General features: G+C 31.2%; 1 protein-coding gene across 2 annotated transcripts; it reads right to left on the bottom strand.

Moving 5' to 3' along the window:
- Window positions 1-1,246: 1,246 nt before the first annotated feature.
- LOC127085553 (E3 ubiquitin-protein ligase makorin) lies at window positions 1,247-5,178 on the bottom strand. 2 transcript variants are annotated; one of them, XM_051026067.1, is made up of 5 exons: window positions 5,037-5,178; window positions 4,444-4,546; window positions 3,591-4,345; window positions 3,425-3,494; window positions 1,247-1,982 (listed from the first exon to the last, which is right to left on the bottom strand). In XM_051026067.1, the coding sequence occupies exons 1-5, from the start codon at window positions 5,045-5,047 to the stop codon at window positions 1,536-1,538; spliced, it is 1,386 nt and encodes a 461-aa protein (XP_050882024.1). In that variant the 5' UTR covers window positions 5,048-5,178; the 3' UTR covers window positions 1,247-1,535. The 2 variants fall into 2 exon arrangements, with proteins under 2 accessions (XP_050882024.1, XP_050882025.1); XM_051026068.1 differs by having other exon boundaries at window positions 3,591-4,339; window positions 5,037-5,147.
- Between the last annotated feature and the right edge of the window lie 10,700 nt (window positions 5,179-15,878).

The raw sequence follows: 15,878 nt of genomic DNA, 5'->3' as shown, positions 1-15,878 counted from the left end.
ATGATTGTTTCTTCAGAAAGAGTTTCTCCACACGCTTTCATCTCATTAGTGATCAGAATCACTCTGGAGATGTATTCAGAAACTTTCTCATTATTCTTCATGTTGAGATTCTCATATTGCTTTCTCAAGGACTGAAGCTTCACCTTCTTTACTGATGCGTCACCACCATAACATCTAACCAGTGTGTCCCACGCAGCCTTTGCTGTCGTTGAATCTGCAATCTTCTCAAACACATTTACATCAACACATTGATGAATGAAGAACAATGCTTTCTGATCCTTCTTCCTTACTTCCTTCTGCGCGTTTTTCTGTTCATCCGTCGCATCTGCTGCTACCGGAACATAACCATCAGTGACAAGATCTAGAACATCTTGAGCACCGAACAGTACACGCATTTGGATCATCCAACGATTCCAGTTTTTACCGTCAAATACTGGAAGTTTGGTGTTCATGTTGCCGTTTCCGTTCATCTTTCTACCTTGCACAATACACTCAGATTTCTCACACAGTGTTTCCCAACCCACAGAATTAAAATTCTGATCAGATTTTGTTCAAGATTCAACACGAATCTAAGAATCAAAATCAAACACACAAGACCTCACGTTCACTCGTGTTTCCCGTGTTTCCCAATGAATCCGAACCGGAGCTCTAGATACCAATTGTTGGTGCAAAGGTAGAATAAAAGATGAATATTCTATTAAGAGAATGACGGCTACAAAACATGATTAAAAGTTACAATGATTGACCCCCTATTTATAAGCCTCTAACAAACTTAAATATGAATCAAATCTAATATTTAAATCTAATATCTAACAAACTTAAATATGAATTAAATCTAATAATTAAATCTAATAATTTCTATCAAATACTTCAACATTCTTAACTCAATTCTTAAAGATTAAACTCTATTCATGAGTTTTCAAAACCTCTTCACTTCCATTGTCATTAACTAAAAGACAACTTTGACCGTTAACATTACGCTATTACACTCTAAACCTTTTCAGTTCCATTGTCCTTAAGAAAACCTTACTTACACTCCATATATAAAACTTACAAAACTTCGTCAAAATTCAGAGAAGAGAATAATCGGCTATGCTTCAATGGACTCAGGGATGATTGAATTGTAATTATACAGTAAGAGTTCATCCACGGTAACCACACTGTTTGAATGCATACAACAAAAATTCTACACTAAATTTATGTATTTAATAATTAATGAGAAGTGTAGATGCTACTAAACTTTAACTAGATTCAAACTCAACCAAACTTTACCTATTCCATCATCACTTGAGCAAAATAGCTACATGAGCCACAAAATCCAACACAAAACCCTTAAAGCCAAAACTCCTTCAATAGCACACGACCTTCAAATGGCATATGATATATAGACACGACACGAGTTCTAAGCAAATCGCAAACTAGAATGATAATCTAAGTTCCTGCCAAATGATTTTTCATCAAAAAAGATAAGTTACATTTTAAAGGAAACTCTCCAAAAACTGTTAAAATATAGGCATCAAATGAACCAAGAAAATCTAATACTCATCCTCACTATCTTCATCAATATTGGAATGCATCATCATGGATATCAAGGCTGCCTCCATAGGATCCAATTCATCAAAATCATCTGGGTCGAAATCATCTGGGCCAAAATCATCAGGGCCAAAATCATCCAAGTTATCTAGGGCCTCTGACATAGCAGCCATTCGAAAAACATTGAAGTTATCCCCCTCATCATCAGACTCAAAAGGACCCAAACAGGGAACCGAACCACCAGCCTGAGAATCTGATAAAGCCATCATCTCTAATGGATCCATCTCATCAAAAAATTCTGAGTCCCTCATGATGGAATAAAATTCTCCGCTTGATAGATCGACTTCACTGAGCATGTCCAACATGTCATACATATCAAAATCGGTTTGTTTACGTTGAGGTGGAGGCCTGTGGTGTATCCATGTGTATGAGCCAGGCTTCACTGTATGCTGAAAGTAAAAAATATGAAAATCATTAAAACATTAAAGGATAACTAATCCTAACTAGCTACTGAACAAGCAATGTGAATCAAATACTTATATTCTCAGATCTATTTCAAGGCCCAAAAACACAGGTTTGCCTGCATTTCGAATATGGGCACAAGCCATAGCTCTGTCTAGTATCATTTCCAGTTAACCATCAGCTCATGCATCACAAAACAGCTCAATTGGCATTGATTCCCACTCTATGGTCTTTGTTTTGTTCATGTCATGTAGTAATGACAACAGGAAGGGTTTGGATATAGTTATGTGCATATGACAGTAATTGTTTCGAATACTGACATTTTTAAAAAATATTCATAAAATAACAACATAAACACTTGTAAGCTTTACACATTGGCTACCAGAAATTTGTTAATCTGATTATGGTTTACAATAATTCATTGGCTTAACAAAATGGAAAAGCAAGAGTGCGATTCCCAAGTAAGGTTGGTGAGCTAAGGAACATTGAAGGAAATTTTAAGTTCAAGGTTCAAACCCTAGAAACTAACACAATCACTAACTTGCTAATATTTGCCAGTAAAAAAAAAGACAGTGATGTTACAATACTAACAATACTTGCATAGATAACAACTTCAATACACCTCATCTTAAACATTAAGTACCTACTTCTACTCTTACCCACAACATGCATTCATTTTAATCTGAATTTGGTTTCCAATAACGCATTTTTACAAATTGTCAAACAAATCTAAAATTGAAATGCATAGCACAAACTACCAAACAAGATTGAAGAAACTACTTCTTAACCCACATCCCCAGCGAGAAAAAACTGTAAACTAAAGCAAACTACCAGTTGTTTCGTTTCGTTAAGTTCTTTTACAAATTGTAGTTAAAATCAAAGCATGCCTCCCTTAGAGGCCTACATCATCTTCCTATGATAGTTTACATAATTTTTCACTGAATGGGAGGTTTGTCATATATGAACACTGCTGGAGAGGTGACAGATATTTACTTCAAATTTCTACATTCTATAACGGCATTTATTGAAAGAAATTGCTAAAGCCTCTAGTTCTAATTTGAATGGAGGGGGAATTTCAATCAATCCATAGTCTAGAGTAAAGTCCCCCATAAAGGGGCAAGAAACAAATTTAAAAAATAAAATAAAATAAGAAATACTGGTTGAAGATAAGAAAAAAAGTAGAGTTGCAGATATTGTAATCCAGATGTACATAAGACAACAACAGCTAAAATGATTTGGAGAGAACATACAACTTATCCTTGGCATCATGCTGAATTTCAACAAATAATCCAACAAAGAAAGGAAAAGCACTGTGGAAAGCATTTATCGCCCAAAAAACACGTCATGTTTACTTATAGTAGTCAACAACCATGATCAAACTCGACCAAGAAAAATGTAAAAGAAAGCAAGAGACATAAGAGAGATGTACCTTGTAAAAACAACTAGCCCCAAATGGACAATTCCCATTACCAGATTCGAAATGTTTGCAATCAATCAATCTGAAAGGGAAAAAAAAGGTAAAGTCAAAATTCAAATACAAAACATTCAGGCTTAATTCTTTCAGCATACACAGCGGTAAATATATGTGAAATTACCTGCAGTTTGCCTTGTAGTTATCAATAATTTCCTGTTTTTCTTCCTTTGTAGTATACCAAATACCACTTGGAATGACAAAATATGATAGTTGGCGGCAAACAGGGCAGGTTCTAACTGTATTGATATTATTACCCGTTTCAAATTCAGAGCTTGGGGCACTATTACGCCAATTGCGGATACATGACAAACAAAAAGCATGGTCACATTCTGGAAGCAACCCAAACTTCCGTTCTGATGGTTTGGGTTTGGAAAGGACACGCTCGAGACAAACATTGCATTCTATTTCTTCGCTATTTTTCAAAGCCAGAACGTACTTTTCCTTTTTGTCACAAGTCTTCAAATGATTTTCTTTTTCTCTTCTATCACTAGGATGCAAGCAATATTTTCTACAGTATAAACATTGATTTCCATGAACACGAGAACATCCATGTCCAAAGGGACAGTTTGCCGCGGCAAATTTACAAAACAAATGTCCATGCAGTCTAGCACTAGTACTACCAGTACTACTAGATTCACCAACATCGCTAGAGTCCTGATGGTTGTGTTGAAAACTCCTTACGCCATGCTTGCAAGGCGGAGGAGGAACTCTTGTAACCTTCGGAACCCAACTCGGTGCTAGTTTAACACCGTGAGCCACAGCACAATTTGGAACCAAAGATGCCGAAGATGATGCTTGAGAAGCTTTGACATGCTTATATCTGCACCGACTACCATAAGCACAAGAACCTTTCTGATAATAGGAGCAAATCTGTTTCTATACAAAAAAAAAAAAAAAAAACTAGTAAGAAAAATATAAATACAAAACACAATGATCAATAAAAATGAAGAGAAAAAATCAGAATTAAAGTTTACATCAACTGGATTATCCTTTCTTTGATGAGTATCCTTTCTCTGATGAGAAAAATCACATTGATCCCCTTTCAAACATATCCCTCGGGCATAGAACTTGCAAACCCTGAAACAATTCATAAACTTAAGTAACTAAATTACAGAAGAAAAAATCCTACGAAGCACAGACACCCGACACCGATAATACGACACTGATATACCGACACCAGTAATATCATACCGACACTGACATGTCGACACCGGTAATACGACACCGACACTGACATGTCCACAAGGATAATAATTTGAAAAAATGAATAAATTAAACCCTAAAACTGAATTTCAAAAAGCTGAATACACTTAATTTTCAACCAAAAATTCCAATAAATAAAAACTCAAACGATCAAATAGATGGTTGAGCTTGAGTACATCAAGAACAGCATACAATAAAGAAACCATCAACTATAATCAAACAGCATAAACCATGAAACGCTCTCTACAAAAACCTAAACATTGAAAACCATACAAAACAGCGAAATTGAAGCAGCAGCAGCAACAAGAGAAGCACAGAAATCGAGAAAAAGTGAAAAGGATCGAGAAAAGTTGTTAAGATTTACCTGGAGGACATGGTGGAAGAGGAGATTTTAGGGAATGTGAAAAACGGTGGAATAAAAAATAAAGAGGGAAGAAAAAAAGTTGAAGGTGAATTTGTTTATTATATATACGTGACCTCATTTGAAAACCGGGTACTGTAAAAAAAGGGGTTTTGTTGGTGATTGTTTTCTTGTGTACGTTATCTTTCTTATTATTACAATGCAATTTTCGTGTGCAATTACTGTCGTAATAAAGCATAGATTTGACGTGTAATACATTTATTACCAACATAAATATGAAATTGAATTAATTACATTTAAATTTTTTCACATTTACGTATTTAGAGCATCCACCGTTTGATTGTAATCAATATTTAAAATTAAATTTTAATAAAATATATATTTATATTTATGTTTTATCGGTCGTTTCAATTGATTCGACAGGGAATCGGAGCGGCGGTCAAACTTTTAAATTCTCTAGTGAATTAAAATTGGAGTAAAATAAAAAAATGAATTGAACGGTTCAAAATTATTCAAACTAAAGAATCTGAATCAATTTATAAAACTGTGTGATTTAAAAATATGTATTAAATTGATTTATTTTTTTTTTAAAATATAATATATCAATATCAAATTTAAAATATTCTTTAATATCAAGATTTAAAATATTTATTGTGATATTCAACTTCATATTGATTGTCGTTTAAGTAAATATTATTTGTCGTTGTAAATTTATGTATTCTTCATTATTTAAATTTTATTTTAGTTTTTATATTTTTATTATTTTAATTTTGATTTAAAATAGTTTAAATTATTCTATTATAATTTTTTAAATGGTTCAAATTATTGATTGTCTGGGGTTTGTGGAAGTCTAGAATTCCATAGTTTTGAAGATATTTGCATGGTCCTTTGTATTGGGAATACTCCCTGTCTCTTTTAGCTTATAATGGGTTAGAGTACCCTAGTACTTTACTTAAACTTGTTGTTAGAAAAAAATGTTGAAATTAAGGATATAACTATGATGTGTTATTATATATATTTGACTTGTTTTAATTTTTTAAAATAATTTTTATATTGTAACATAATTTTGTGTAAAAAATATTTATAAATAAATTTTTCATAAAAATTTTAAATAAAAATTTGATTTGAATAGTTATTCTTAAAATATTATTTTAGATATTTTATCATTTTATTGAAAACTTTTTTGATATCAAATTTAAAAAATCACTTAATTTTGAAGTTATTTCAAATAGTTTTTATAAAAATCATTTTTGAGATATAACTTTTTGAAGAAAAAACGATTTTGATTATGTTTTGATCTTCAATAATATATGTTTATGTTAGAGAATGTCAAAATTAGTATTTCAATTAAAAAAAACAAATATAATAAAATTTATAATATTTTGAAAAACAATTTTATAAAATCTATTTTTAAAAATACAAAGAAAAAAAATCAATTTTCTTAAGATTAAAGAAACAGACTAATTGTTCTATTGAGAGAAATAGAGAAAAATATAACTAACTTTTGAATGAAAGATGATATTATACAATTGTGTTACACAACTTGTTTAAATACAAAAACTAAAATTGCCACTTAGACAAAATACTAACCTACGCTAGTTGAGCAATGCACCTTCTGAAAACTTAAAAACAACCACAACTCATAAGCTAACTCTAAGGTTTTGAGCACCAACCTCTCAGTTATGCTGAGTAAGGTTCTAAAGCCTATAGCTTATGAACAACAACACTTATGAACTATGAATTATATCTAACATCATCCATTAATTCATATTCAGCTAACTAAAAATCTACAACACCAATTACATCTCTCAAATAGATTAAGTGTTTAGTCTTGATAGCTGTAGTCAGCACATCTGCAAGTTGCTTTTGAGTACTACAGTGCACAACTTCTAGCACTCCATTATGAACCTAATTTCTCATAAAATGAAACTTCGTGTCAATATGCTTGCTTCTTCCATGCATCAGTGAATTTTTGGCAAGACTTATGGCTGATTTGTTGTCAATCATCAGCTTCACAGACTTGTTCACTTTGATCTTCAGATCCTACAATAAATTCATAATCCAAATAGCTTAACACACACAAAGCACCTGCAATGTACTTAGCTTCACAAGTTGACAATGCAACCATTGGTTGCTTCTTGGAGCACCAAGAGATAAGACCTTCCAGATACTTCAAGAAATATCTAGAAGTACTTCTTCTGTCAACTCTGTCTCTACACCAATCAGAATCTGAATAGCACATTAGTTCTGATTCAGACTTAACACCAGAAGAAATAACACTCCATACTTCAGAGTCCCCTTAATATACCTCAGAATTCTGACAACAACTTGGTAATGTGACCACTTGTTCATAAACCTACTCATCATTCCAGCTGCATAGCAAATATTAGGTCTGATATTACAGAGATATCTCAATGAGCCTACCAACTATTTAAAAATTGTAGCATCTACATCATCCCCCTCAACATCATAATCCAAATTATGATTTGTTTCAGCAGGTGTGATTATAGACTTACAATTCATCAGCTTAAGTCTCTTCAGAAGCTCAAGTTCATACTTCAACTGATGCAAGATTATACCCTTGTCAAAGTACACAATCTCCATTCCTAGAAAATTTATCATATTTCCTAGATCAGTCATCTCAAACTCATTCATTAGCACCTTCTTGAACTTAGCTATCTCATTTGAACATCTCCCTGTTAGTAATATATCATCAACCTAGAGACACACCATAATCATATTGCTAACAGATGTATGCTGAACATAAACACCTTACTGCATCTCATATTTTATGAATCCTTGAAGCTTTAAAAATGAATCAATTTTCAAATTTCAAGCTCTAAGAGCTTGTTTCAGTCCATACAAGGCTTTATGCAACTTGTACACTATCCATTCCTGGTTTTTTTTCACAAATCCAAGAGGTTGTGATACATAAACTTCCTCTTGTAAAGGACCATTCGAAAATGCAGATTTCACATCTAAATGCATCAGCGGCCAAATCATGTTCGCAGCTATAGCAATCACCAGTCTGATTGTTTCATGTCTAGCTACAGGAGCAAACATTTTAAAATAATCTAATCCAGATTTCAATAGAAATCATTTAGCTACTAACCTTGATTTGTGTTTCTCAATTGATCCAGCTCGCTTTAGTTTCACCTTGTAAACCCCTCTTAAACTGATGGATTTCTTATTTTTTGGAAGCCCAATTAACTCCTAAATCGTGTTTCTTTCTATAGTCTCAAGTTCTTATTGCATGACCTTCAGTCACACTTTCTTCTTGAGAGCTTCTTCTGTACTGATTGGTTAAGAGTCTACCAACATGGCACACTAAATAACTTCCTCTTAAGAGTCTATCTTAGTATCTTGCAACATGTCAAACTCTACAAATCTCCGTGGTATCTGGCGAATTCTCTGTGGTATAGTTTCAGAGGTTGGACCACCTTCAGAAGCTCCACCTTCATAAGGTTCACCTTCATAGGCATGACCACCATCAGAGGTTGGATTATCACCAAATTCTAGAGTACTATCAGAACCTGAATCATCATCAGACTCACCTTCTGAGTCTTCTTCAACGTCAGAGTTACTATCAGACTCTAACTCATCTTCGGACTTAGAATCACCATCAGACTCTGACTCATCTTCAAAGGCAAAATCCTTTTCAGAGACAGATTCTCCTTCAGAGTCATAGATCTCTTCAGAAGTTAACTCGAGTGTTAACACTGCACTAGAGTTGGATTGAGACTCGTTCTAATCCCATGCTTCTAATTCTTTCGCAACAATAATTTTGTTGAATTCCACCTTATTAGTGAATGGACAATAAAGCTTATACGCACATGTACTGTGATACACAATTAATAACATTACTTTACTTCAATCATCCAACTTCTTTGTAGTAGCACCTGGAACATGTTTGTAACAAACAAAACCAAATACCCTGAAATGACTCATACTTTGCTTATCACCAGTCCACTTCTCAAAAGGAACAGTTTCCTTTAGCTTCTTTGTTGGACACCTATTTAGCACATATGTTGCAATGGCAACGACTTCTCCCTACAAGGTGTGAGGCAACTTTTTCTCCTTCAGCATGTTATTTATCATATCAAACAAAGTTCGGTTTCTTCTTTCAGCAATATCATTGTGTTGAGGAGTGTATGGAGCAAGATCATTGTGCGTGAGATATCAATGAAATTTAGTTTCGTACTATTAGTTTATTTAATAAACGGTTTGACCGTAGGTTTAACCGGTTTAACCAATTAAACCTTAAACCAAATGTCTCACTGGTTCGATCTCTGACCCGATTTTTAAAACACTGATTTATTTAATTTTACTCTACTTAATCTAATAAGTTTAGAATATTCTTTTTTTTCAAAAAATTAGTATTCATTTAAATTTGAAGGTTTTTTCTTGATTTGATTTAAATTTGAGTTTTTTTTTGTTAAGAAAAAAATTATGGCTTAAATGCAGTTTTGGTCATTGAATATCCATTTTGATAACTTTTTACTCCCTATTTTTAAAAAACCAGTTTTATGGTCCCCTAATATTATATGTCATATTTTTTTAGTGGTCCACATAACAAAAGAGTTTCATTTGCATACGTGACATTTGAATCTATGAGGTGTCATTTTTTTATTGTTGTCACGTCATTAAAATATTTAATATTTTAAAAGTTATTTTTTTTAATGATGTGACAATAGTAAAAGAATAAATTTTTAAATTTTTAATGACATGACAATTGTAAAAAAATTGTCACGTCATAGATTCCTAATGTAAAAATTCATTAATAATTTTACTTTTTTTTTTCTATCTTAAGATAACAAATTCATGAATCATATTTTTTTAAAAACATAAATTAAAAAAATATTAAATATTATCATTATTATTAAAATAATTAAATATTTAATTTAATTATTAATTTTCTTATTATTATGAAAAAATATATACATTTTTAAAAATATATAATTTTGAATGAAGACGGAAAGGATGGAAAAACTCATTTTCCGATTGGGGGCAAGGGTGGGTGATAATTTGTTATCCCTAAGTAAAGGCAGAGGCGGAAATGGAATTGATACAGGGAGACGGGGCGGGATACAGGGAGACGGAGCGAGGTTAGTGATGCTTAAACACACCCCTGCCTCACTCTTGTCATGTCTAAAGTTAATCTAATAAGTTTAGAATACTTTTTTTTTTATTAAAAAGAATATTAGTTTAAATTTGAAGTTTTTTTCTTGATTTTATGACCAATTTGATCAGATAAAAAAAAGGCTTGAATGCACTTTTGATCTCCTATATTGAGCGTTTTAAACTATTTGATCACTCTATTACAAAATCAGACATTTTGATTACCTTTAGATTTTTGTTCATTCTCCAATTAGGATAAATTTTTTACTTTTACTTACATGATATTAATGACTAGATTATTTATTTATTAATATTTTTTTATTAAATTAATCATACCTTTTAGTTAATGATAATTTATTTATTAATATTTCTTTTAATTAACATATTTAAAAAAATTATTAATACAAATTTTATAAGATATTATACGAACTTAAGGCCTAATCATTTTTCTCCTCAATCCACAAATAGTAAATAAAAACAATTTAAATAAATTATATAAAATACTAAATATAAATTTAATAAAAATAATGTGAGACTATATTATATCTCATTTTTTTTATCTCAAAATCATTTGGAAAGTTGGGGTACTATCTAAAGCACTTCCGAAGCACTCTTCTCTCAATGCCTTATAGATTTCAGTACCATACTTTTCAAATGGTTTTGAGATAAAAAGAATAATATGATATACTTTCACGTTATTCAAATCATTTTTATTGATTACTTATTCATCATTGAACCTTAAACTCATATAATTACTTTTTAAATTTTATATTAATAATTTTTTAAAAAAACATATTAATTAAAAAATATTAATAAATAAATTATTATTAATTAAAAGACATAATCAATTTAATTAAAAGAATATTAATAAATAAGTAACTTAATTATTAATATCATGTCATTAAAAATAAAAAATTTATATCAATAATTTAAAACACCCAATATAATGGAAATCAAAAATACATTTAAGTCTAAAAAATAGCCTTTTAACTAAAATCAATAAAAAAAAATTGTTCGGTAACTATTATTTAACTTTTAATTTATAACTTTTTTTACTAATTTATGTTCTTTTTCAAGAGCTATCGAAGTAGTTTAACTTATCATTTTTTATTTTATTTATATTTTTATTATTTTAACAAAAATATATTATTTAATATATATATATATATATATATATATATATATATATATATATATATATATATATATATATATATATATATATATATATATATATATATATTATATTTAACAAATAAAAATTAATTTAATAATATAATATAAGATAATAAGACCATTAATTTCTTAATTAAGAATATCTTTTTAGGTCAATTTAGATTTATCAGCAAATGTAACATTTAATTTATCAATCACTCAAATTAATTTATCAGTTATCAGTCATCAGCTATAACTATAAGTTATCAGTCATTAACTATCAGCTATCAACTATTTTGATCAAACATAATCTAATGTATTTTTTGACTCAATTTTCTAAATTTGAAAAAAAATTATTCATCAATTTATAAATTAGAATTATTAAAAAATAATTGATTCATATAAATTTCATTATAATGTTTTTTTTGGTATTGTATTAATAAAAATCATTGACAAACTTACTATTCAATATCTTTTATTAAAATTAAAGTAAATGTTTTAGTAATACATAATAATAATATTATTTTATACATTTCTTTTTTTATTGGTGTGAATTGACTAATAAGATAGTTAATTTAAGATGAATGAGATATTATTTATTTAGATTGATTTTGTTACAAGGACCAAAAGAATTTCAAACAAATATTTTTAGCAAGTTTAAATGTTTTAACCTCTGTGGTGGTTAATCTTTTTCATAACCAAGTTGGCCTCAAAACATAAGATTAGTGTAATTAGTGCCTCTAGAAATCAAAAGGTGTCTTCACACACGTTATATATTGATGATATCATGATATTCTCTAAAAGGGACATGACTTGCATAGATGCTATTAACAATCTCTTCAAGAGATATACTGGTTATTCTGGCCATCATTTATGACAGCTCCATGACTCAGCATAGACACACTTTAATAACTAATAGAATGGAATTTTGGAATTCTGCATTGGTGCCCCCCATTTTGAAAGGAAGACCAAATTCCATTCATTTCCAATCTATTGCAGACATAATAAGGGTAAAACTAGCTTCTTGGAAAGCTTCTCTCTTATTTATAGCTGGAAGAATTTTGATAGTCAAAACCGACACATGTTTATGCACACTCTAATGGTCTACTCTTGAGAAAATTGAGAAATACATAAATTTTATTTGGAGTGAAGACACCTCAAAAAGGAAACTTGTGAAAGTTGCTTAGAGGAAATGTTGTCGATACTTGTCATGTGGTATGTCATGTATAAGGATAAGGTCTCTAACCTCCATAAATAAGGGTTTTAGGAATTTCTTATGACACCCTATATTATATGTTTCTTATGAACATTGCAAAAATACTAAAATGTCTTCTAATTTTTTTAGATGCATCTCTGAATATATTCAATACACACTTAACGTCTTTTATTCTGAATGATGTCTATAAATTGATTTTTTTGAATATCTGAGATATATCTCTGGAATTTTTCAAAAATATATTCATAATTGATCAGTCCAGTGGAAATTTCGAAGATGCATATTTGGAAGTTTGAGGCGGAATTTTGAAAATTAGTGTCACCTTTGCTTGTCAATTATTTTTAGAGATGCATCTCCGGAACAATTTTATATAGACAGAGCTGCATGATCACACAACCATACTTGTCATTAATAAGAAACTCTCACCAAAAACTCTTTCATTCTTAATCCATATTTTCATTTCAAATCTTCAATCTTGTGGTTCATGACGTTAAAGGGAGTAAAAGAAGTTGAAATTTTAGGTAAAGATAATTTATTTTAAACCTCATTGTACACATTAATGTTGTTTCTATCTGAAAAAACTAGCATTTTTTTCCGAAAATGTTTCTCCAAAACGTGTATGAATTTTTCTAAAAATGCACTTCCGGTTTGGTGTTCAATTTTCAGCTCTGTTTACAGCAGTAGCGCTTATTTACTCTTTTGTGGTATTTGTTTTCATTAGATATGGTGCACCCCGATGTTTTCCCCCAACATGTTGTTGTGAAGGCAATAGATATTGGTAACCAATTTAAAAATGAGAAAGAGTTTGAATGTCGTGATCAAATGCTTCAATAGATCCGTATAGAGGCCTCCAAACTGAGATTCGATGTGGTTATTGGAAGGTCTGATAATGGTTTAGATAGAAGATGTACTTTTGTAACAATGACGTGAGGAAGAAGCGGAAAATATAGAAATTCACTCCGGAATTTTAAACGAGACAATATCGGTTCAAGAAAATGTTAGTGTCCCTTTAAGGTGTGTGGTTATATGTTGGCAAACAATAACTGGAGATTCAATGTCATATGTGGTTTGCATAATCATGATTTGAGTGAAAAGTTAGTTGTCTATCCAATTGTGTGTCGACTCATGCCGGTTTGCTGACATGAATTTGAATTTGGTTCAATTGAAAAATGTACTTGCAACTTTGAAACATAAAAGATCCAAAAATATCTCATATATCAAGAAAGTGTTCAATATTCGGTACTAAACTAATAAGTCGCTTAGGGGGTAGAACTGAAATGCAACAACTCTTTAAAACTGTTGGATGATAACAGTTATATGCCTAGCTAACGAACATGCGAGAATTTAGTTATCGTTAGAGATATATTTTTGACTCATCTTGATTCCATAAAGTTGTTCGACATGTTTCCTATTATGCTCATACTTGATTCAATGTACAAGACCAACAAGTATAGACTTCCATTATTGAAGATGGTTGGTGTTACATCAACTAAGAAGACCTATTCTGTCGGATTTGCATTTCTAGAGAGCGAAAAATAGGAGAATGTTACTTGGGCCTTAGAGGTGTTACTAAACGTGATATCTCCTTGATGAATTCGGTTGCAAAGGTATTTCCTACTTCTTATGGTTTACTTTGTAGATATCTCATAACAAAGAATATGAAAAGTCGGGTTAAACCCTTTGCTGGGAAATAGTAAGGGCGATTTATGTAGAGATTGAGACTCCGTGAATCAAATGATTCAGAATAAGTATAATAAGATACATATATCATTTGGTTGGAGCATCACAATTTTGAAACACATATTTAAAAATAACAATCTTTATTCTCAGTTGGTCGGCAACATATCTCGAGCAGGTTTGAATTATATTTTTCACGAGGCTAAACGAGCTGATAATGTAGGCTCCAATAGTTCTAAGTATGGATGCACAATTGTGAAAACATATGTCTCCCAGGTGCTTGTGTTATTGCAAAAAAGGTGAAACTAGATAGCCCGATAAAAATAGATGAGGTTTACACTCATTGTAAGAGGATTAGGTTTGATAATGAGGATGTAATGAAAGACGGTAAATTGAATATCTCTGTTTTGATAGAATGGGAATTGATACAAGAGAGATTTTTGAAAGTCGGTGATGTAGCAGGGTATTCGTTACCATTAGAGATATTGACTAAATCCAAGGTAAATCATACAAGTCGAGTCGCCACCGCACTTCTATTTATCCAAAGGAATGGTTAGAAAGCGAACAAAAACCTAAAAGTTTTAACAAAAACTAGTAAAAGAAACAGAGATCTGGGTAAGGGGGTTGGTTATGTAATGGGAAGGTGTTAGGCACCCAAAACATCCTAGGTACTCATAGGGAGCCCTTTTCATGCTTGTTGCAAGGTTGTTGTCTTGTGAAAAGTTTATTTGTGCAAACATGATTGAAGAGAATATACAAGTTTATTTACATTTTATGTTTGAATGGATAAACCCATTGCCTACGTACCATCTTATAAAAAGATTAGGATCAAAACCTCATAGTTCGGGGTAAAAATCTCAAAATGAGTTGGTGAATTGATTGGTCCAAAAGCCTTAAGATCTTTTGTTATCGAAGGGAGAAAACTCAACCAAACCACAAATCCACCATGTGAGGATAGCTTCAACATGCTAATGAGGGGTTAACCCTATAATAAGCATGGAAGACTCATTGTCCATCACTAAGGATATAAGTGAGTATTACATCTACCACAAGGATAACTCGAACCTAATAGCTAAAGGTTATGAAAGATTTGATTAAGAAAGTGGCCATTGGAACCACAAAAAGAAATTTGAATGGGTTATATTTACCAATTAGAAGTATATACAAAAATGGTCAAAGTTGACTTAAAGATTCAATTCAAAATAAGTGTTGTAAAAGAGAAAGTTTGAAAATCAAAAGCATAAGGCTTAGGTTTCTAATGTTTGAAAACAATGTTTAAATGTTTGCACAAAAAGTTTTGGCTTGGGTTAGAGTGGAGAGAAGAAGAAGAATGGCTAAATCCTAAGCAAAACAAAAAGAGAAAGGATAAAGGAATCAAAACCACAATGGAGTTCCTCTCTTGAGATCATATTGATGATCCAAGTACCTCCCATCCTTTGGAATAAGCAACCACAAAGTATAAGCAATCAAACAAGTCTCACAGGAGATCCTCAATGTATCTTGTTTCTTCCACTTAGATGAACATGGCAATGGTCCTCCAATTAAGCTCAAATGGAAACTCCTAGCACAAAAGCACACACATCAAAAGTTCCAATGAAGTAAAACAAGAATGGACAAGAGTGAGTTTAGAGATTTGGTTCTCCTAGTCCATCTTCACCATTAAGATCCTTTTGCTCCAA

Source organism: Lathyrus oleraceus, chromosome 5 (assembly GCF_024323335.1).
Source record: "Lathyrus oleraceus cultivar Zhongwan6 chromosome 5, CAAS_Psat_ZW6_1.0, whole genome shotgun sequence".
NCBI lineage: Eukaryota > Viridiplantae > Streptophyta > Magnoliopsida > Fabales > Fabaceae > Lathyrus > Lathyrus oleraceus.
This window is presented reverse-complemented; position numbering and strand designations above follow the sequence as displayed.